A 23,742-nucleotide genomic window follows, 5' to 3' on the forward strand; every position below is an offset into this window, starting at 1 on the left:
TGCAGTCACCTGACAGAGACAAATACGGAGTAAACGAGGGCACAAACTAATGCAAACCAAACCTCGCAAAGCCTTAATTTAACGGCCAGTAGATATGCAAATTAACTTCCATCCCATCACCCTCCCTGTGGCTAATTAAAAAATAAATATGCTTATATCGTTATGTGCTGCTGCTTTAAGCTTAACCAGCACCAAAGGTATGGCAGCCACCCAATTAAAAAACCCATATACACTCATTATATAAATACAGAGCTGGCTAAGTGGTCCAGCAGGAGGAGTACGGAGTAGGCCTACATACTGAGAGGTCCGGTGTGCTTTTACATGTTGTCATTTATTATTGAAAGAGGACGTCAGTGGCCTGTGCAAGGACACCTGGGTATTATCAGTAAACACATTACATAGGGGTTGATGCTTTATTAACCCAGGAGACAAACACTAAATCTGTCCTCAAGAGAAGAGACTGCATGCTATTGGACCGCAGCCAAAACAAAGCTAAAGGTTACCCGGGAGATAAATCACTTGGGCATTGGCTCTGCTGCACTACATCATGGCAAAATACTACCTTCTCTGTGGAGTAGATGGGCTCTTAATCTTTTTTAAGAGCAAGCTTTGCTGCTGAGAAATGACAGTATATACACTGACGTACATAGACACATCTCTGTGTAGGTCTCAGACATTGTGTTTCAGCGTGTCTATGGCAGTTCATTCTGGGCCAAGAGAGGGGACTGAATAATAAGCATTTGTTCATGTGTATTGTTGTTTGCGTGAGAAGAAGTGAGTCAGATGCTTGTTGCTGCCCAGGGGCTGTGAGATTGTCCAGAGAGGGAGCAGTGTCATGCGATTCCCAGCTATCAGCATAGGCTGGACTGGGACAACTACCACGCCTCTCCCACTGTCTTCCTCCTCCTCACTGTCTGTTTTCAAGGGCCCCTGGCAAAGACTTATCTGTCAGCTAAGCCACAGCCCAGGAGGGCATCAAAATGAATGACCACTAAGAAGGCTGTGTGCTTTATAAGAATAAAAACACAAAATCTTCAATGACAATGTCTAAATAGTAGATCAAACTGCATTTGCTAAAACTTCATACATTTTCCAAATAGTACATTACACAAATAACATTTTAATGAGCTTATGCCGATAGTAATTGAGACTTCTCATGAGACAGTGTTATGAAACCTTGGCACTGAGTAAACAACAACTCTCTCTCTCTCAGCCAGTACTCAATTATGAAAGCAGAAGCAGATTGTAAATGTTGCAGACCTCTGGTGTGTTTGCAATGGCACCGTAGCCTATTCCCTATTTAGTACACTACTTTTGACCAGAGCCCCAAGGCCCTGGTCAAAAGTAGTGCACTATACAGTGAATAGGATGCCACTTGGTACGTATAGCCTACAGTTGAAGTCGGAAGTTTACATACACCTTAACCAAATACATTTAACTTCTCTAGGGTAGGGGGCAGCATTTGGAATTTTGGATGAAAAGCATGCCCAAATTAAACTGCCAGCTACTCATCCCCAGAAGATAAGATATGCATATTATTAGTAGATCTGGATAGAAAACACTCTGACGTTTCTAAAACTGTTTGAATCATGTCTGTGAGTATAACATAACTTATTTAGCAGGAGAAACCCAGAAGACAAACCATTCAGATCTTTTTTTTTTTAGGTCACTTTTTTCAATGATTTTTCATTGGGAAACCAGATTTCGAAGGGACATGCTTGCAGTTTCTACCGCTTCCACTGGATGTCAACAGTCTAGAGAAATTGGTTGAGGTTATTCCTTTGTGTAATGAAGAAGAACGGCCATCTTGAACGAGAGTCACATTACGTTTCCTTTTAGATAGAAGTGCGTAACCAGAAAGCTTGCTACAGTTGGTTTTAATCCTGTATTGAACACAGATCATCCCATCTTCAATTTTATTGATTATTAAAGTAAAAAAATACCTAAAGTTGTATTACAAAAGTAGTTTGAAATTTTTGGGCAAAGTTTACAGGTAACCGTTGAGATATTTTGTCGTCACGTTTGCGCAAGTTGGAAGCTGTGTTTTTCTGGATTAAACGCACCAAATAAATGAACATTTTGGATATATATCGACGGAATTAATCGAACAAAAGGACCATTTGTGATGTTTATGGGACATATTGGAGTGCCAACAACAGAAGCTCGTCAAAGGTAAGGCATGAATTATATTTTTATTTCTGCGTTTTGTGTCGCGCCTGCAGGGTTGAAACATGCTTCTCTCTCTTTGTTTACAATGGTGCTATCCTCAGATAATAGCATCATATGCTTTCGCCGAAAAGCCTATTTGAATTCTGACATGTTGGCTGGATTCACAAACAGTGTAGCTTTAATTTGGTATCTTTCATGTGTGATTTAATGAAAGTTTGATTTCATAGTAATTAATTTGATTTTGGTGCTCTGCTGTTTCTCAGGCTTTTTGCCAAGTGAGACTGTAGCGTCCCGCCTAAACTCAGATTTTTGGATATAAATATGAACTTTACCGAACAAAACATACATGTATTGTGTAACATGAAATCCTATGAGTGTCATCTGATGAAGATCATCATAAGGTTAGTGATTAATTTTATCTCTATTTCTGGTTTTTGTTACTGCTCTCTTTGGCTGGAAAAATGACTGTCTTTTTCTGTGACTTGGCTTATACCTAACATAATCGCTTGGTGTGCTTTCGTCGTAAAACCTTTTTGAAATCGGACACTTTGGTTGGATTTACAACAAGTGTAGCTTTAAAATGGTGTAAAATACTTGTATGTTTGAGGAATTTAAATTACGGGATTTCTGTTTTGAATTTGGCGCCCTGCAGTTTCACTGGCTGTTGACGAGGTGGAACGCTACCGTCCCACATACCCTAGAGAAGTTAAACTCAGTTTTTCACAATTCCTGACATTTTAATCCTAATAAAAATGAACTTGTCTTAGGTCAGTTAGCATCACCACTTTATTTTAAGAATGTGAAATGTCAGAATAAAAGTATAGAGAATAATTTATTTCAGCTTTTATTTCTTTCATCACGTTCCCAGTGGGTCAGAGGTTTACATACACAAATAGTATTTGGTAGCATTGCCTTTAAATTGTTTAACTTGGGTCAAACGTTTCAGGTAGCCTTCCACAAGGTTCCCACAATAAGTTGGGTGAATTTTGGCCCATTCCTCCTGACAGAGCTGCTGTAACTGAGTCAGGTTTGTAGGCCTCCTTGCTCACACACGCTTTTTCAGTTCTGCCCACAAATTTTCTATAGGATTGAGGTCAGGGCTTTGTGATGGCCACTCCAATACCTTGACTTTGTTGTCCTTAAGCCATTTTGCCACAACTTTGAAAGTATGCTTGGGGTCATTTTCCATTTGGAAGACCCATTTGCGACCAAGCTTTAACTTCCTGACTGATGTCTTGAGATGTTGCTTCAATATATCCACATAATTTCCCCTCATCACGATGCCATCTATTTTGTGAAGTGCAACAGTCCCTCCTGCAGCAAAGCAGCCCCACAACATGATGCTGCCACCCCCGTGCTTCACGGTTGGGATGGTGTTCTTCGACTTGCAAGCCTCCCCCTTTTTCCTCCAAACATAACAATGGTCATTATGGCCAAACAGTTCTATTTTTGTTTCAACAGAACAGAGAACATTTCTACAAAAAGTACAATCTTTGTTCCCATGTGCAGTTGCAAACCGTAGTCTGGCTTTTTTATGGTCGTTTTGGAGCAGTGGCCTCTTCCTTGCTGAGCGGACTTTCAGGTTATGTCGATATAGGACTCGTTATACTGTGGATATAGATACTTTTGTACCTGTTTCCTCCAGCATTTTCACAAGGTCCTTTGCTGTTGTTCTGGGATTGATTTGCACTTTTCGCACCAATGTACGTTCATCTCTAGGAGGCAGAACGCATCTCCTTCCTGAGCGGTATGACGGCTGAGTGGTCCCATGGTGTTTATACTTGGGTACTATTGTTTGTACAGATGAACGTTTGGAAATTGCTCCCAAGGATGAACCAGACTTGTGGAGGTCTACAATTGTATAATTTCCTTTGATTTTCCCATGATGTCAAGCAAAGAGGCACTGAGTTTGAAGGTAGGCCTTGAAATACATCCACAGGTACACCTCCAATTGACTCAAATTATGGCAATTAGCCTATCAGAAGCTTCTAAAGCCATGACATCATTTTCTGGAATTTTCCAAGCTGTTTAAAGGCACAGTCAACATAATGCATGTAAACTTCTGACCCACTGGAATTGTGATACAGTGAATTATAAGTGAAATAATCTGCTGTAAACAATTGTTGGAAAAATTACTTGTGTCATGCGCAAAGTAGATGTCCTAACCGACTTACCAAAACTATAGTATGTTAACAAGAAATGTGTGGAGTGGTTGAAAAACAAGTTTTAATGACTCCAACCTAAGTGTATGTAGACTTCAACTCTATGTCGTTTGACCTGTTTTACATGTAGTCAGCTGCACAGTGTTCTGTTGACCTTTTCTGGATATGATAGATCATATACTCTCCTGGTACACCCTACCCAGCCCTGTTAGCTACACAGGAAGTAGGGCTGTGTCGGTAATAGAATACCTGTGTAACTGACGGTTATGGATGAAGACCTTCATGAAAATACATAATAAAACATTTTAAAAATCATTCTTCTTTAAAAAAAAAAATCAAAAAAGGTTGGATGTGTGACTTTTCAAAAATGATTCAACAGCAGTAGACAAGATTGTTCTGGCTCTGAGGCCTAGAACGCCCTACTGTTGTGTCAAATGGACAACGCGCCAAACCTTTCCCACCTGGCATGGTATAATTTGATACAGAATATTTTCTTAATTTATAGGCCAATGAAATGCTGATAAATAGGCAATGGAAATTTTACATGTATTTGTTTCTATTTTAATGACAGTCAATTTCATACGAATCACATAGCTGTCTCTCTCCCCTTCATACTTCCCTTGTCAATTCATTATCTTATAGCGTACTTTCAGAAAGCCTAAGGTAGGCCTAGGTTTTTCATAAGTTTTAAGGAAAGAATAAATTTGTGCTTGTGTCTGAAACGCTAGTTGCTTTGATTGACGGGTCCTATTACGGGGGTGTGCATGTGTGAGTTCGCTGATTCTATCTACAGGCCTATACACTACCGGTCAAAAGTTTTAGAACAGCTACTTGTTCATCATTTTGACTATTTTCTACATTGTAGAATATTAGCGAAGACATCAAAACTATGAAATAACACATATGGAATCATGTAGTAACCAAAAAAGTGTTAAACAAATCAAAATATATTTTATATTTGAGATTCTTCAAATAGCCACCCTTTGCCTTGATGACAGCTTTGCACACTCTTGGCATTCTCTCAACCAGTTTCATGAGGAGTCACCTGGAATGCATCTCAATTAACAGGTGTGCCTTGTTAAAAGTTAATTTGGGGAATTGCTTTCTTTCTTAGTGCAATTCAGCCAATCAGTTGTGTTGTGACAAGGTAGGGGGTATACAGAAGATAGCCTTATTTGGTAAAATACCAAGTCCATATTATGGCAAAAACAGCTCAAATAAGCAAAGAGAAATGACAGTTCATCATTACTTTAAGACATGGTCAGTCAATACGAAACATTTCAAGAACTTTAAAAGTTTCCTCAAGTGCAGTCACATAAACTATCAAGCGCTTTGATGAAACTGGCTCTCATGAGGACCGTCACCCTGCAATATGTCAGCCTGACAAATAATGTAAGTAGGGTTGGAAATGGCCAGGGACCTCACAATACCATATCATCTCAATACTCTGGTGCCTTTAGGATATGTACTGCGATTCAATATGTATTGTGATTCTATGTATTGTGATTCTATGTATTGTGATTCGATACTGTGATCAATGTTCCAAACAAGAGGGAGCCAAGATAAAAAGTGTTGATAAGGCATGGAAATAGAAGTGCTGAAAGCAAATTGGCTGCCTATTTAAAAAGATAATGGAGAACAAGCTATGAAGGAAAATACTGGAGTTTTGGTGCAGGTACAGCCAACAAGCGCAAAAATAATATTGCAATATTGTCAAAACAATACGATAGATCGTCAAAAATAATATCCCGATATGTAACTAAATCGATTTTTTCTCCAGTCACAAAATATAAAAGAGAATGAACGTGGGCCAACACTGCTAAAAACATAACTGTGTACTGTAAAAAGGCTGGAAATGAATCATGTGAGGAAGCACAGCACAGCAGCACCCACAGATAGAGAGCAGCGTTTTGCCACCACGTCTAAAAATGGATATCATGATACCTGTCTGAAAGGAGGAGTGACAATCATATCATTCATAGTCATGCTGCTAGTGCTAGGGTCTCCTGGCTGGCATATTCCTCATTCACACTGCTGCTCCAACTCTACAGTCAGCTAAGCACCTATTTAACACCCACTTCATCACTACTCCTAGAACACTACTTTGTCAGTTGTTGTTTTTCTATGATGATGTCCTCATCAATAAATTCATCAAGCTTTCTCTGTTCCCGAATGTTGATTTCCTTTGCTCTACCAATGAACTGTATGTAGGACAACAACATGAGGTCTAAAAATAAGTGTACATTATGTTCAAAAATACATGTAGCTAATGCACCATGATTTCATAGAGCTTGTTATAGGACATAAAAACACAACCTAGTCCAACCACTGCTTTCAGAGAGGGCTCCAGGCATGGACTGAGAAGCATGTTATGTGTCAGACAGCATGGCAGAGGGCCAACAATGGAAGTAGTGTTATATTCTGTCATTCTAGTCCAGTCTACTTACTATAGATGTGATAATTATTCTATTTGACTCTATTCTACTCTCCTCGTGGCTTGAGGCGTCTACTCTCCTCGTGGCTTGAGGCGTCTACTCTCCTCGTGGCTTGAGGCGTCTACTCTCCTCGTGGCTTGAGGCGTCTACTCTCCTCGTGGCTTGAGGCGTCTACTCTCCTCGTGGCTTGAGGCGTCTACTCTCCTCGTGGCTTGAGGCGTCTACTCTCCTCGTGGCTTGAGGCGTCTACTCTCCTCGTGGCTTGAGGCGTCTACTCTCCTCGTGGCTTGAGGCGTCTACTCTCCTCGTGGCTTGAGGCGTCTACTCTCCTCGTGGCTTGAGGCGTCTACTCTCCTCGTGGCTTGAGGCGTCTACTCTCCTCGTGGCTTGAGGCGTCTACTCTCCTCGTGGCTTGAGGCGTCTACTCTCCTCGTGGCTTGAGGCGTCTACTCTCCTCGTGGCTTGAGGTGTCTATTCTACTCATGGCTTGAGGTGTCTATTCTCCTCGTGGCTTGAGGTGTCTATTCTCCTCGTGGCTTGAGGTATCTATTCTACTCATGGCTTGAGGTGTCTACTCTCCTCGTGGCTTGAGGTGTCTATTCTACTCATGGCTTGAGGTGTCTATTCTACTCATGGCTTGAGGTGTCTACTTTACTTTACTCATGGTTCAACTTGTGTCCTACCTCTGTGTAGAAGTCTTTGACTAGTGGTGAGGAGCAGGTTTGCAGGATAGTGTTGATGGTGGGCTGGAAGTCTGGTTGCACGGTGTGGATGGCTCTGAGCACCATGTCCCTCTCGTCCTGCCTGAACACACAGTGACTGAACAGCTCGTCCACAGGCAGGCCATCCTCCTCCATCTGACGCAGGACCCTGAGGACAGGCCAGGAAACACAATGGGTTGAGTTAGAAAATACACAGTATTCCCTAAAAAGTAGAATTTTGCCATATTTATTTGAAATATCCAGGCCTACTTCCAGATGACAAGTGCCTTGGGGGTAAAGGCAACGGATCGATTACAAGTGTTGATCACCATCTTTAGGTAATATATGTTATTTGCTTGAAGTTCAAAGTTAGGAATGCACATTTATCAGTATAAAAACATAGAAGTCAATATTTTGACCTTAGTCTTCATAAGGTGGGGCCAAGTGTCTCATACACAGTGGACAAAACATTAAGACGTTCCTAATATTGAGTTGCACCCTCTTTTGCCCTCAGAACAGCCTCAGTTTGTCGGGGCAAGGACTCTACAAAGTGTCGAAAGCGTTCCACAGGAATGCTGACCCATGTTAACTCCAATGCTTTCAACAGTTGTGTCAAGTTGGCTGGATGTCCTTTGGTTAGTAGACCATCATTGATAAAGGGAAAGGGGGGTACCTAGTCAGGTGACAGGACTAAGACTGGTTCAGCTAGGAGTTTTGATGTAATTTCCGGTCACAACTTGTGGACTTGTTTACGTACTGCTGTGCGGTTTGTTGATAACGTTACTTTGCTACCTGCAAACCTTACGGTTTTTACTTTTTAATTTTAAAAAATTAAACTGTTTTATACTGTTTTTTTACTGTTTTATACTTGAATTTTTTTTCCACCTCGCTCAACTATTTTCATTCAACTTTTTCACCCCGGATGCTTTATCTGGACAGCCGAAGCTGGTGGATGCCTTCTAATTGCAGTCGCTGTACAGGGGAACGATCGCCTTATGGTGAGGATAGCCGTGCTGCAAGCCCAGCTTCAGACGCAATCGTTAGGCAAGGGTAATTTAAGTGTAGGAAAGGACGAAACAGCATCTGTGCCACCAATAAATAAATACAGTAGTATAAATCCTCTCACACGGTCCCCGCAGCCGGACAACTTTCTCATGGCTTCTGGAAGGAAATGCTGTAGGAATGTTCAACCGGTGTCACTCATTCAGCCAACAGAAACATTCAACCGGTTTTCCCAAGTCGGATTCAGAGGTTGAGCCTTCTCTGGCCTCTCCTCCACCCGTTACAGGGTCTGAGACGCCGAAGCATGGCTACTCCATTACCCGCAGTATTAGACTTAAAAAGAATCATCCAGCGATCATACACTGTTTACCAGTGGGCAGGTCTACCGACGTTAAGGCTAATCTGAAGATGGTGCTGGCTAAGGCTAAAACTGGCGAGTGTAGAGAGTATAGGGATATTGTTATCCATGTCGGCACCAACGATGTTAAGATGAAACAGTCAGAGGTCACCAAGCGCAACATAGCTTCAGCGTGTAAAGCAGCTAGAAAAGATGTGTCGGCATCGAGTAATTGTCTCTGGCCCCCGCCCAGTTAGGGGGAGTGATGAGCTCTACAGCAGAGTCTCACAACTCAATCAAATCAAATTTCATTGGTCACATACACATGGTTAACAGATGTTAATGCGTGTGCAGCGAAATGCTTGTGCTTCTAGTTCCGACCATGCAGTAATATCTAACAAGTAATCAAACAATTCCACAACAACTACCTTATACACACAAGTGTAAGGAATGAATAAGAATATGCACATATAAATATATGGATGAGCGATGGCCGTGCGACAGTCAGAGGTGCCACCAAGATGTAGTAGATGGTATAGAGTACAGTACATATGAGATGAGTAATGTAGGGTACGTAAACATTATGTAAAGTGGCATTGTTTAAAGTGAATAGTGATACATTTATTACCTCCAATTTTTTATTATTAAAGTGGCTAGAGATTTGAGTCAGAATGTTGGCAGCAGCCACTCAATGTTAGTGATGGCTGTTTAACAGTTTGATGGCCTTGAGATCGAGACTGAAAAACAGCTTCTGTCCCAGCTTTGACGCACCTGTACTGACCTTGCGTTCTGGATGATAGCGGGGTGAACAGGCAGTGGCTCGGTTGGTTGTTGTCCTTGATGATCTTTTTGGCCTTCCTGTGACATTGGGTGCTGTAGGTGTCCTGGAGGGCAGGTAGTTTGCCCCTAGTGGTGATGCGTGCAGACCTCACTACCCTCTGGAGAGCCTTACGGTTGTGGGCGGAACAGTTGCCGTACCAGGCGGTGATACAGCCTGACAGGATGCTCTCGATTGTGCATCTGTAAAAGTTTGTGAGTGTTTTAGGTGACGAGACAAATTTCTTCAGCCTCCTGGAGGTTGAAGAGGCGCTGTTGCACCTTCACCACGCTGTCTGTGTGGGTGGACCATTTCAGTTTGTCCGTGATGTGTACGCCGAGGAACTTAAAACTTTCCACCTTCTCCACTACTGTCCCATTGATGTGGATAGGGGGTGCTCCCTCTGCTGTTTCCTGAAATCCACGATCATCTCCTTTGTTTTGTTGACGTTGAGTGTGAGATTGTCCTGACAACACACTCCGAGGGCCCTCACCTCCTCCCTGTAAGCTGTCTCGTCGTTGTTGGTAATCAAGCCTACCACTGTAGTGTCGTTTGCAAACCTGATGATTGAGTTGGAGGCGTGCATGGCCACGCAGTCATGAGTGAACAGGGAGTACAGGAGAGGGCTGAGAACGCATCCCTTGTGGGGCCCCAGTGTTGAGGATCAGCGGGGTGGAGATGTTGTTTCCTACCCTCACCACCTAGGGGCGGCCCGTCAGAAAATCCAGGACCCAGTTGCACAGGGCGGGGTCTCGAGCTTAATGACGAGTTTGGAGGGTACTATGTTGTTAAATACTGAGCTGTAATCGATGAACAGCATTCTTAAATAGGTATCCTCTTGTCCAGATGGGTTAAGGCAGTGTCCAGTGTGATTACGTCGTCTGTGGACTTATTGGGGCGGTAAGCAAATTGGAGTGGGTCTAGGGTGTCAGGTAGGGTGGAGGTGATATGATCCTTGACTAGTCTCTCAAAGCACTTCATGATGATGGAAGTGAGTGCAACGGGGCGATAGTTGTTTAGCTTTCTTGGGAACAGGAACAATGGTGGCCCTCTTGAAGCATGTGGGAACAGCAGACTGGGATAGGGATTGATTGAATATGTCCGTAAACACACCAGCCAGCTGGTCTGCACATGCTCTGAGGACGAGGCTAGGGATGCCGTATGGGCCGGCAGCCTTGCGAGGGTTAACACGTTTAAATGTTTTACTCACGTTGGCCGCGGTGAAGGAGAGCCTGCAGGTTTTGGTAGCGGACCATGTCAGTGGCACTGTACTGTCCTCAAAGCGAGCAAAGGAGTTGTTTAATTTGTCTGGGAGCAAGACGTCGGTGTCCGCGACGGGGCTGGTTTTCTTTTTGTAATCTGTGATTGACTGTAGACCCTGCCACATACGTCTCGTGTCTGACCCGTTGAGCCGTATACTGACGCTTAGCTTGTTTGATTGCATTGCGTAGGGAATAGCTACACTATTTGTATTTGGTCATGTTTCCGGTCGCCTTGCCATGATTAAAAGCAGTGGATCGCGCTTTCAGTTGCTGCCATCAATCCACGGTTTCTGGTTGGGGAAGGTTTTAATAGTCGCAGTGGGTACAACATCACCGATGCACTTGCTAATAAACTCGCTCACCGAATCATTTCAATCACTGGTTAAACTGTTTTCTGCCCCTCCCAAAAATATATAATTTGTAGATAATTGGCCCTCTTTCTGGGACTCACCCATAAACAGGACCAAGCCTGGCCTGCTGCTGAGGAGTGACGGACTCCATCCTAGCTGGAGGGTTGCTCTCATCTTATCTGTGAACATAGACAGGGCTCTAACTTCTCTAGCGCCACAATGAGATAGCCAGCCTGCCAGCTTAGTGGAGTCTGCCACTAGCACAGTCAGTGTAGTCAGCTCAGCTATCCCCATTGAGACCGTGTCTGTGCCTCGATCTAGGTTGGGCAAAACTAAACATGGCGGTGTTCGCTCTAACAATCTCACTGGAACAAAGACCTCCTCCATTCCTGTCATTATTGAAAGAGATTGTGATCTCACATTCCAAGGCAGTTATAGTCAATTAACTAATCACTGATCATAATCTTGATGTGATTGGCCTGACTGAAACATGGCTTAAACCTTATGAATTGATGGTGTTAAATGAGGCCTCTCCTCCTCCTGGTTACACTAGTGACCATATCCCCTGTGCATCCCGCAAAGGCGGAGGTGTTGCTAACATTTACGATACCACATTTTAATTTACACGGTTCCCTGAATTCCTATCGGACCTTGTAGTCATGGCAAATAAGATTTACATTTTTGTGACTTTAATATTTACAAGGAAAAGTCCACAGACCCACTCCAAAAGGCTTTCAGAGCCATCATCGATTCAGTGGGTTTTGTCCAACATGTCTCCGGACATACTCACTGCCACAGTCATACTCTGGACCTAGTTTTGTCCCGTGGAATAAATATTGTGAGTACAGTGCAATATCGAAGAGCCGGGGCGGCAGCGTAGCCTAGTGGTTAGAGCGTTGGACTAGTAACCGAAAGGTTGCAAGATCGAATCCCAGAGCCGACAAGGTACAAATCTGTCGTTCTGCCCCTGTTCCTAGACCGTCATTGAAAACAAGAATTTGTTCTTAACTGACTTGCCTAGTTAAATAAAGGTAAAATAAAAAAAAATTAAGAGCCCTCGATGCTGCTTGATCATCCTATTTTTTCCAACTTAATTGAGACGAATAACAACAACCCCCCCCCCCCAAAAAATTGTATACTGTCGCAAAGCTAACCAAAAAGCAGCATTCCCCAAGAGGACTTTTTAAATGAGCATATTTCTCCAAAGCTCAGTTGTCCTGAGTCTGCCAGGACCAAGGGAGACACAAGTTTTTTAATAGTAGATCTCTTGACACATTGATGAAAATAGTAATGGGCTCTAAACCCTCAAGCTGCATACTTGAGCATGGCATAGCTTCTTGTGCATAGCCCTCCTATGTTGAACATAATAAACGCCTCCCTATCCACCGGATATGTACCAAACTCACTAAAAGTAATAAAGCCTCTTGAAAAAGCCAAACCTTGACCCCAAAAATGTAAAAAACTATCAGCCTATATCAAATCTCCCATTCCTCTAAAAATAAATTGAAAAAGCTGTTGTGCAGCAACTCACTGCCTTCCTGAAGACAAACAATGTATACGAAATGCTTCAGTCTGGTTTTAGACCCCATGATAGCACTGAGACTGCACTCGTGAAGGTGGTAAATTACCTTTTATATGGTGTCAGACCAAGGCTCTGCATCTGTCCTTGTGATCCTAGACCTTGGTGATGCTTTTGATAGCATCAAATCACCACATTCTTTTGGAGAGATTGGAAACCCAAATTGGTCTACACGGACAAGTTCTGGCCTGGTTTAGAGCTTATCTGTCAGAAAGATATCAGTTCCTCTCTGTGGATGGTTTGTCCTCTGAGAAAACAACTGTAAATTTCGGTGTTCCTCAAGGTTCCGTTTTAGGACCACTATTGTTTTCACTATATAGTTTACCTCTTGGTGATGTCATTCGGAAACATAATGCTAACTTTCACTGCTATGCGGCTGATACACAGCTGTACATTTCAATGAAACATGGTGAAGCCCCAAATTTGCCCTCCCTGGATACCTGTATTTCAGACATAAGGAAGTGGATGGCGGAAAATGTTTTACTTTTAAACTCGGACAAAACAGAAATGCTAGTTCTAGGTCACAAGAAACAAAGGGATCTTCTGTTGGATCTGACAATTAATATTGATGGTTGTACAGTCCTATCAAATAAAAGTGTGAAGGACCTCGGCGTTACTCTGGACCCTGATCTCTCTTTTGACGAATATATCAAGACTGTTTCAAGGACAGCTACGTAACATTGCAAAAATCGGAAACTTTCCAAAAATGGATGCAGAAAAATGAATCCATGCTTTAGTCACTTCTAGATTAGCCTACTGCAATGCTCTACTTTCTGGCTACATGGATAAAGCACTAAATAAACTTCAGTTCGTGCTAAACACAGCTGCTAGAATCTTGACTAAGACCAAAAAATGTGATGATATTAATCCAGTGCTAGCCTCTGTACACTGGCTTCCTGTTAAGGCTAGGGCTGGTTTCAAGGTTTTACTGCTAACCTACAAAGCATTACATGGGCTTGCTCCTACCCATCTTTCTGATTTGTTCCTGCCGTACATACCTACACGTACGCTACAGTCACAAGACGCAGGCCTCCTTATTGTCCATAGAATTTCTAAGCAAACAGTTGGAAGCAGGGCTTTCTCCTATAAAGCTACATTTTTATGGAATGGCCTGCCTATCCATGTGAGAGACGCAGACTCAGTCTCGACCTTTAAGTCTTTATTGAAGACTCATCTCTTCCGTAGGTCCTATGATTGAGTGTAGTCTGTCCCAGGGGTGTCAAGGTGAACGGAAAGACTCTGGAGTGACGAACCTTGCTGTCTCTGCCTGGCCGGTTCCCCTCTCTCCACTGGGATTCTCTGCCTCTAACCCTATTACGGGGCTGAGTCACTGGCTTACTGGTGCTCTTCCATGCCGGCCCTAGGAGGCATGGAAGAGCACCAGTTGAGTGGGTTGAGTCACTGACGTGATCTTTCTGTCCGTGTTGGCGCCCCCCTCGTGTTCGTGCCATGGGGGAGATCTTCGTGGGCTATACTCAGCCTCGTCTCAGGGTAGTAAGTTGGTGGTTTGAAGATATCCCTCTAGTGGTGTGGGGGCTGTTCTTTGGCAAATTGGGTGGGGTTTTATCCTGCCTGGTTGGCCCTGTCCGGGGGTATCGTCAGATGGGGCCACAGTGTCTCCCGACCCCTCCTGTCTCAGCCTCCAGTATTTATGAGTCGGGGGGCTAGGATCAGTCAGTTATAACTGGAGTAGTTCTCCTGTCTTATCCGGTGTCCTGTGTGAATTTAAGTATTCTCTCCCCGGACCTGAGCCCTAGGACCATGCCTCAGGGCTACCTGCCTGTCCCCAGTCAACCTGGTCGTGCTGCTGATCTAGTTTCAACTGTTCTGCCTGTGGCTATGGAACCCTGACCTGTTCACTGGACGGGCTACCTTGTCCCGAACCTGCTGTTTTCAACTCTCTCTCTGTTCTACCGCAGCTGCTGTCTCTAACTCTGAATGACCAGCTATGAAAAGCCAACTGACATTTACTCCTGAGGTGCTGACCTGTTGCACCCTCCACAACCACTGTGATTATTATTATTTGACCCTGCTGGTCATTTATGAACATTTGAACATCTTGGCCATGTACTGTTAGAATTCTCCACCCGGCACAGCCAGAAGAAGACTGGCCACCCCTCAGGAAGAAACCTAGAGAGGAACCAGGCTCTAAGTTAATGCCTTTCATGGGAATTTTTCCCAGCCACTGTGCTTCTACATCTGCATTGCTTGATGTTTGGGGTTTTAGGCTGGTTTCTGTATAGCACTTTGTGACATCGGCTGATGTCAAAAGGGCTTTATAAATAAATGTGATTGATTCAAATTTGATTGTACAATAATGCATTCAACTGTAATGTGTCTTCCGCATTTATATACACACACGTGTTGAGCATGAAAAACGCAATAGCGTTGCAGTTATTGACACAAACCGGATTTCCGAAGCCTGGCACCTACTAACACACCCTGTTCAATGGCACGGAAATATTTTGTCTTGCCCATTCACCCTCTGAATGGCACACATACACAATCCATGTCTCAATTGTCTCAAGGCTTAAAAATCCTTATTTGACCTGTCTCCTCCTTTAACCAACACTGATTTAAGTGGATTTAAAAGTGATAAGGGGCCATAGCTTTCACCTGGTCAGTCTATGAATTTGGAATGAGCAGGTGTTCTTAATGTTTGTACACTCAGTGTCGTTCATAGTGGCCCAATGGTGACTTAATCAAATTGAAAGCACCTCTGATATTATTATGCATGGCTTTATTAAATCTGATTGACAATGGCAGAATAACAAACAGAATATTTGCATTGACACTTGGTTCTTTCAGACGCATTGGAAATATCAGGCAGTCCACAGACAGATGGTCACAGAGAACGTCAGTGTCATGTTTATTCAAATGATATCATCCAGAGACTCCACACCTGCCATAAATGAACTGCTCAATTCAGGAGACAGCTATGTGCAAACAGCCAGTGGGAAACAGATGGTAGTGTATGGAGCCACAACTGAAGCTGAAAAGGGAGGGAGGAAACTAAAGCCTGATTAATTTAAAGCAGACCCTTAACCGATGGCGCCTTTGTGAACAAAACAAGAGACAAAGCTGAAGTGTATTACTAGGCTAAGTCAACCTACATTTCTGATTTAAACTGTTGCTATATGTGACTGCTTCAGAGCACTGTAGGAAGAGGAAGAGTCAGCCTAGGCTGTGGCATGTGATGTGTAACACCTTGATGTAACCCAGAGACAGAGGGCCCTGCTGGGCTTACGTGTTACCACTGCCCCCTAGTGGAGTAAAACAGAACACTGTGACAAAGGGATGGAAGGGTGTAAGATTTGTCATCAGCCTCTGACAATGAGAGCCTTCCTTTGCCCTCTACACCTTTCTGCAAGACAGTGATTAAATAACAGGCCCTTAATTACCTTCTACATGAAATCCTGCTTAAACACCCAGCAGCCCCTCGTCAGGCTAACACAATTAGCAGCTGCCATACTGTTACCACTCCAGTTCAATTATCTAGGCATTCACAGAACCAAACAGAATCCACCCTTTTAATGACATTTTAGTCACTTAGCAGATGTTCTTATCCAGAACGACTTACAGGAGCAATTAGGGTTAAGTGCCTCGCTCAAGGGTACAGACAATTTTTACCTAGTCGGCTCGGGGATTCGAACCAGCGACCTTTCTGTTAACGCGCTTAACGCTAGGATATCTGCCTCTGTCACCCCGACTTCTTTGCATGTGTTGGGTATCGTTTAAAATACTTTTGGACGGGAATTAAACATTGGATTGGCTTTTAAAGTCCCTGTACTGTTTAATACGGTTAACCTTTCTGGTTATACCCTTTTTCGGCAAGACAGATCATCCAAAGGTGGGGGAGTGGCAATCTTTACCATGGATCACCTTCAGTGCTCGGTTGACTCCACCAAGTCTGTCCCCAAACAATTTGATTTGCTGGTTTTAAGCATTAACTTCTTGCAACTATAGGGGGTGCTGTTTCGCATTAGCATAATTTGCTCTACAGATTAAACTGCCTAGTACTCAATTCTTGCTCGTACAATATGCATATTATTATTATTATTGGATAGAAAACACTCTCTAGTTTCTATAGCCGTTGGAATTTTGTCTCTGAGTGAAACAGAACTCAATCTACAGCACTTTTCATGATAGGGAGTCAGATTTCAAACATCTTGGCCACTGATCTGGAGTCAGTTTAAAGGTCACTGTAAATGCTATGGAGAAACAGACACTGCTTACGTCTTCCCCTGGGTGTCAGTACGTGATGACGCTTTGAATGGAGTCGATTGCGCAATCAGTGCCTCTATAAATCACCAAATACCAGAAGTAACTTCCTTTGGCTGCCTGCGCGTGGCGCGCGAAGGACATCCGACTCGCCTCCTTCCAAGCTTTAGTTTAGCCAGTAATATTTCTCCGGTCATATTTTTACTCGTTATAGGTGTTAACAGCATCATAAGGTAGTTCATTTGAACCGTTTTATAGCAATTTATATCCGTTTAGTGCGATTTTGAGGCATTGCTTTGTTGTGCACTTTGAAGCGCCGGGCACGTTTTGGGGTCCCGGTCGAACGTTAGTGGGCATTTCGACAGACAAGAGGACATCTTTCGACAAAAAGAAGATTAGACCCAAGAAAGGATACATTGCCCAAGATTCTGATGGAAGATCACCTCATAGTAAGAAATATTTAAGATGATAAATCGTTGTTCTGTAGAAAAATGTTAAACGCACGTTCCGCCATTTTGTTAGGTGTAGCTTTGCTTGGCGCAACCTGTATTGAAAAGTAAGGATAATTTTAAAAATGTAATTCCGCGATTGTATTAAGAATTAAATTGTCTATCAATCGCTGTCCACCCTATATTTTTTTGTCAAGTTTATGAGTATTTATGTATAAGACTAGATCACTGTCTAATATGGTGCACGACCAGCTGGGCTACTTTTGTCATTGTCTAACCATGATTTTGGTGGCTAAATATGCACATTTTCGAACAAACTCTATATGTATGTTGTAATATGATGTTACTGGAGTGTCATCGGAAGAATTCTGAGAAGGTTAGTGAAAAAATTAATATATTTTGGCGATATTTACGTTATCGCTCTCTTTGGCTTGAATCAGTGCTCGGGTAACGTTTGCATATGTGGTATGCTAATATAACGATTTATTGTGTTTTCGCCGTAAAACACTTAGAAAATCTGAAATGTTGTCTGAATTCACAAGATCTGTGTCTTTCCATTGCTATGTGCTGTGTATTTTTAAGAAATGTTTTATGATGAGTAAATTGGTAATACAAGTTGCTCTCTGTAGTAATTCTAGTCGCTTTGGTGAGATTTGTGATGGTGGCTGCAATGGCAAACTATGATTTATACCTGAAATATGCACATTTTTCTAACAAAACCTATCCTATACCATAAATATGTTATCAGACTGTCTTCTGATGAGGTTTTTTCTTGGTTAGTGGCTATCAATATCTTAGTTTAGCCGAATTGGTGATAGCTACTGGTGGAGAGAGAAAAATGGTGGACAAAGAAAAATGGTGTCTTTTGCTAACGTGTTTAGCTAATAGATTTACATAGTGTCTTCCCTGTAAAACATTTAAAAAATCTGAAATGGTGGCTTTATTCACAAGATCTGTATCTTTCATTAGGTGTCTTGGACTTGCGATTTAATGATATTTAGATGCTTCTATTTAATTGTGACGCTATGCTAGCGATGCTAATCAGTGTGGGGGGGGGGGGGGGGGGGGGGGCGCTCCCGGATCCGGGGTTGAGGCCCGTGAAAGGTTAAACTTTAAAATACCTCTTTGTTGACTGTTGCTGGGTGCTATCGTCCTCCATCAGCATTGGCCTGTACCCTAAGCTCTCTCCTGGACCCTTACACTAAGTCTGAATTTGTCCTGCTTGGTGACCTAAACTGGGACATGCTTAAACCACCTGACCCAGTCCTAAAGCAATGGGACTCCCTAAATCTTTCTCAGATTATTACCAATCCCACAAGGTATGACTCCAAACACCCAGAAAAGGCTACTCTCCTCGATGTGATCCTCACAAATAATGCTGATAGGTATCAGTCTGGTGTTTTCTGTAATGACCTTAGTGTTCACTGTTTTACAGCCTGTGTTCATAATGGCTGCTCAGTGATACAACCTGGCCTGATTTGTCATAGACGCTTGCCAAGAACCTTTAATGAGCAAGCCTTCCTTCATGAACTGGCCTCTGTAAAATGGTATAGAATCAGTTTGAACCCCTCTGTCGAAGACGCTTGGACCTTCTTTTTTGATATTTTCAGTGGTATTGTTAACAAACACATCCACATAAAGAAAATGAGAATTAAAAACAGGTTCTGTCCCTGGTTCAACCGTGATCTCGCAGAGTTACTCCACCTCAAGAATTGCATTTGGCGAAAGGCTCGGCACACGCATACTCAGGTTGACTGGCTATCGTTCAAGCAAATGAGAAATAAGTGCACTCAGGCTATCCGGAAGGCCAAGCTTAGTTACTTTAAGGAGCAGTTCTCTCTCTCTGGGTCTAACACCAAGAAGTTCTGGAGAAACAGTTAAAGACCTGGAGATGGCTAGACGGTGCACGGTTCGTCCTTTATTTAAAGGGGGAGATCAAGCTGTTACAGGCCTATTTCTATTTTGCCCTGTTTATCAAAAGTGTTGGAAAAACTTCTCAATAGTCAACTGACGCTTTCTTGATGTCTATAGTATTCTCTCGGGTATGCAATCTGGTTTCCGCTCAGGTTATGGATGTGTCACTGTAACCTTAAAAGGTCCTCAATGATGTCACCATTGACCTTGATTCCAAGCAATATTGTGCTGCTATTTTATTGACTTGGCCAAAGCTTTTGATACGGAAAACCATTCCATTCTTGTGGGCCGGCTAAGGAATATTGGTGTCTCTGAGGGGTCTTTGGGCTGATTTGATAACTACCTCTCTCAAAGAGTGCGGTGTATAAAGTCAGAAAATCTGCTGTCTCAGCCACAGCCTGTCACCAAGGGTGTACCCAATGGCACGATCCTAGGCCCCACACTCTTCTCAATTTACATCAACAACATAGCTCAGGCAGTAGGAAGCTCTCTCATCCATTTATATGCAGATGATACAGTCTTATACTCAGCTGGCCCCTCGGATTTTGTGTTAAATGCTCTACAACAAAGCTTTCTTAGAATCCAAAAAGCTTTCTCTACACTTTACCTTTTGTTTTGGAGGTGTTCAGAACAAGGTTATGTGGTTTGGTAAGTAGAATGCCTCTCTCCCCACAGGTGTGATTACTACTTCTGAGGGTTTAGAGCTTGAGGTAGTCACCTCATACAAGTACTTGGAAGTATGGCTAGACGGTACACTGTCAGCACATCTCAGCACATATCAAAGCTGCAGGCTAAAGTTAAATCTAGACTTGGTTTCCTCTATCGTAAATCCTCTTTCACCCCAGCTGCCAAATCAACCCTGATTCAGATGACCATCCCACCAATGCTAGATTACGGAGACATAATATATAGATTGGCAGGTAAGGGTGCTCTCGAGTGGCTAGATGTTCTTTACCATTCGACCATCAGATTTGCCACCAATGCTCCTTATAGGACACATCACTGCACTCTATACTCCTCTGTAAACTGGTCAGACAATGATGGAGGAGGGGGGGGGGGGTCATGACCTGATGGGCTCCCTGAACTCTTCTGCACATGATTAGAGTTGGAAAAACTGAGACAAACCTGGATTCTTTCGCAATGACTTTAAGGGATTCTACATCAAAATTCCAAATCTAAAAAACATTATTTTGGACAAAATTACCTGGAAGGATTATTACTACCAAGGACTATCCAGAAAAAAACTTCTGTCAAACCAAAACCTGCAGAAGAAACACAGAAGAAATCTGGAAATACCATCCAACCCAAAACTGAGTGAGTAATGTTAACACTGAAGCTACCACTGAAGGCAAAAAGTAAAATAATAATCTCAATGTAATTGTGTTATATAAATTATGTTAAGTTAATAAGGCTACTAAGCTAACGAGCTTCCTAGGACAGGATAGATGTCCCAGCTGAAACTTCAATTAGCACTGAGGTGTGAAGTGAGAAAGCATGTGAAACCCAACAATGGCAGCAGACCATCACAGCCTCCCCCAGCCAAATGCAGTGACCTTTTCAGCCCACTGCTCCATGGTAGAGGTCGACCGATTAATCGGAATGGCCGATAGGGCCGATTTCAAGTTTTCATAACAACCGGAAAATCTGTATTTTTGGGCGCCGATTTGCAGATAAAAAAAAATAAAATGTAAATATATATATCAATGACGGCCTAGGAACGTTGATGACGGCCTAGGAACGGGCAGATTTTTAACCTTGTCAGCTCGGAGGATCCAATCTTGCAACCTTACAGTTAACTAGTCCAATGCGCTAACACCTGATTACATTGCACTCCACGAGGAGCCTGCCTGTTACGCGAATGCAGTAAGCTAAGGTAAGTTGCTAGCTAGCATTAAACTTATCTTATAAAAAAAAATCAATCAATGACTGTCATTGCTCCAATGTGTACTTAACCATAAACATCAATGCTTTTCTTAAAATCAATACACAAGTATATATTTTTAAACCTGCATATTTAGCTCAAATAAATCCAGGTTAGCAGGCAATATTAACCAGGTGAAATTGTGTCACTTCTCTTGCGTTCATTGCACGCAGAGTCAGGGTATATGCAACAGTTTGGTTCGCGAACTAATTTTCCAGAACTTTACGTAATTATGACATAACATTGAAGGTTGTGCAATGTAACAGGAATATTTAGACTCATGGATGCCACCTGTTAGAAATAATACGGAACGGAATAAACGTTTTGTTTTCGAGATGATAGTTTCCGGATTAAAAGTGTTCATTGTTCATTCAGTATTGTTGCAATTGTCATTATTACAAAAATGTGTGTGTGTGTGTATGATATATATATATATATATATTTTTTTTTTAATAGGCATCGGCTTTTTTTGTCCTCCAATAAATCGGTATCGGCGTTGAAAAATCATAATCGGTCGACCTCTACTCCATGGCTTAATTTTCCACACAGACCATCTCCTGGCATGGCACTGTGCTATAAGAGCACACTACCCCTCTGTCATGAAAAAGGCTATTGGCCCAGGGTGGAAACTCAGAACAATAGACATTGAGGACCATGAAACTGAAACAACCCCTGTCAACATGTACAAGTCTGGAACAGTGGTGGTGCGGTTTCAGCAGGACTTTTAGGGGATCAGAGCACAACAGCTCTCTTTTGGTGATGACTCCCCCATCCTTCGTCTGATCACCTCCACCAACTGCCCTGCAGACAAGCAGCCCCAAGACAATAGTAAGCCAACCCCCCCCCCCCCCTAAACATCAGCCCCACAGGTAACTTCCACAAAGCTGTAAATGATCTGAGATACAAGGCATTCAACATCCCAATTAGACACTGGCGAAAAATACTTTAATCTGTTATAGAACCCAATGCCTTTTGTGGTTGTGAGGTCTGGGGTCCACTCACAACCAAGTATTCACAAAATGGAACAAACACCAAATTGAGACTGCATGCAGAATTCAGCGAAACCATCCTCCATGTACAATGTAAAAAAACAGATAATGCATGTAGAGCCGAATTAGGACGATACCCGCAAATGATAAAAATCCAGAGAAAAGTCGTTAAATTCTACAACTATCTAAAAGACAATGATTCCCAAACCTTCCATAACAAAGCAATCACATACAGAGCAGGGTTTTCACTAGCCGGTAATTGCCGATAAATACGCCGATAAATAAAATTGTAGTGGGCCAAATTGTTATGGAGAGGCTGTCTATTATAGTGTCACCAGCAAAGCACCCGCACACAATCACACATCCTCCTCCATGCTTCACTGTGGGAACCACACACGGAGATCATCTGTTCACCTACTCTGCATCATCTCACAAAGACACGGCGGTTGGAACCAAAAATCTCAAATTTGGACTCAAAGGAAAAGGACAGATATCCACCGGTCTAATGTTCATTGTGCGTGTTTCTCTTCTTCTTCTTGGTGTCCTTTAGTAGTGGTTTCTTTGCAGAAATTCGACCATGAAGGCCTGATTCACTTAGTCTACTCTGAACAGCTGATGTTGAGATGTGTCTGTTACTTGAACTCTGTGAAGCATTTATTTGGGATGCAATTTCTGAGGCTGGTAACTCTAATGAATTTATCCTCTGCAGCAGAGGTAACTCTGGGTCTTCCTTTCCTGTGGCAGTCCTCATGAGAGCCAGTTTCATCAAAGCGCTTGATGGTTTTTGCGGCTGCACTTGAAGAAACTTTCAAAGTTCTTGAAATTTTCCAGACTGACTGACCTTCATGTCTTAAAGTAATGATGCTGTGGTTTCTCTTTGCTTATTTGAGCTGTTCTTACCATAACATGGACTTGGTCTTTTACCAAATAGGGCTATCTTCTGTATACCACCCCTAACTTGTCACAAAACAGCTGATTGGCTCAAACGCATTAAGAAGAAAATTAATTCCACAAATGAACAAGGCACACCTGTTAATTGAAACACATTCCAGGTGACTACCTCATGAAGCTGGTTGAGAGAATGCCAAGAGTGTGCAAAGCTGTCAAAGGGTGGCTACTTTGAAGAATCTCAAATTTAACATATATTTGGATTTCTTTAACACTTTTTAGGTTAAAACATGATTCATGTGTTATTTCATAGTTTTGATGTCTTCACTATTATTCTACAATGTAGAACATAGTAACATTAAGAAAAACTCTGGAATGAGTAGGTGTGTCCAAACTTTTGACTGGTACTGTATATATTTTTTTTATATTAAATGTCACACAGTGGACGACTAAGCCTATTGGCCTATGCATGCAATGCCCTGATGCATTATGTGCTCAAATCTCTGACAGCTGAACCGTAAGGTGGACAATTATTGTTTTAGGAAA

The 23,742-nt window shown here is 42.5% G+C and overlaps 1 protein-coding gene across 1 annotated transcript in view; it reads right to left on the minus strand.

Annotated features, from left to right (window-relative positions):
- Positions 1-23,742, minus strand: part of polrmt (polymerase (RNA) mitochondrial (DNA directed)) — a 95,948-nt gene that overhangs the window by 63,770 nt on the left and 8,436 nt on the right. The window contains exon 5 of the mRNA XM_055861858.1: positions 7,450-7,636. Within this exon, the coding sequence (XP_055717833.1) occupies positions 7,450-7,636 (187 nt within the window). The remainder of the gene's footprint in view (positions 1-7,449; positions 7,637-23,742) is intronic.

The sequence above is a fragment of the Salvelinus fontinalis genome, chromosome 14 (genome assembly GCF_029448725.1).
Source record: "Salvelinus fontinalis isolate EN_2023a chromosome 14, ASM2944872v1, whole genome shotgun sequence".
In the NCBI taxonomy this organism is placed as follows: domain Eukaryota; kingdom Metazoa; phylum Chordata; class Actinopteri; order Salmoniformes; family Salmonidae; genus Salvelinus; species Salvelinus fontinalis.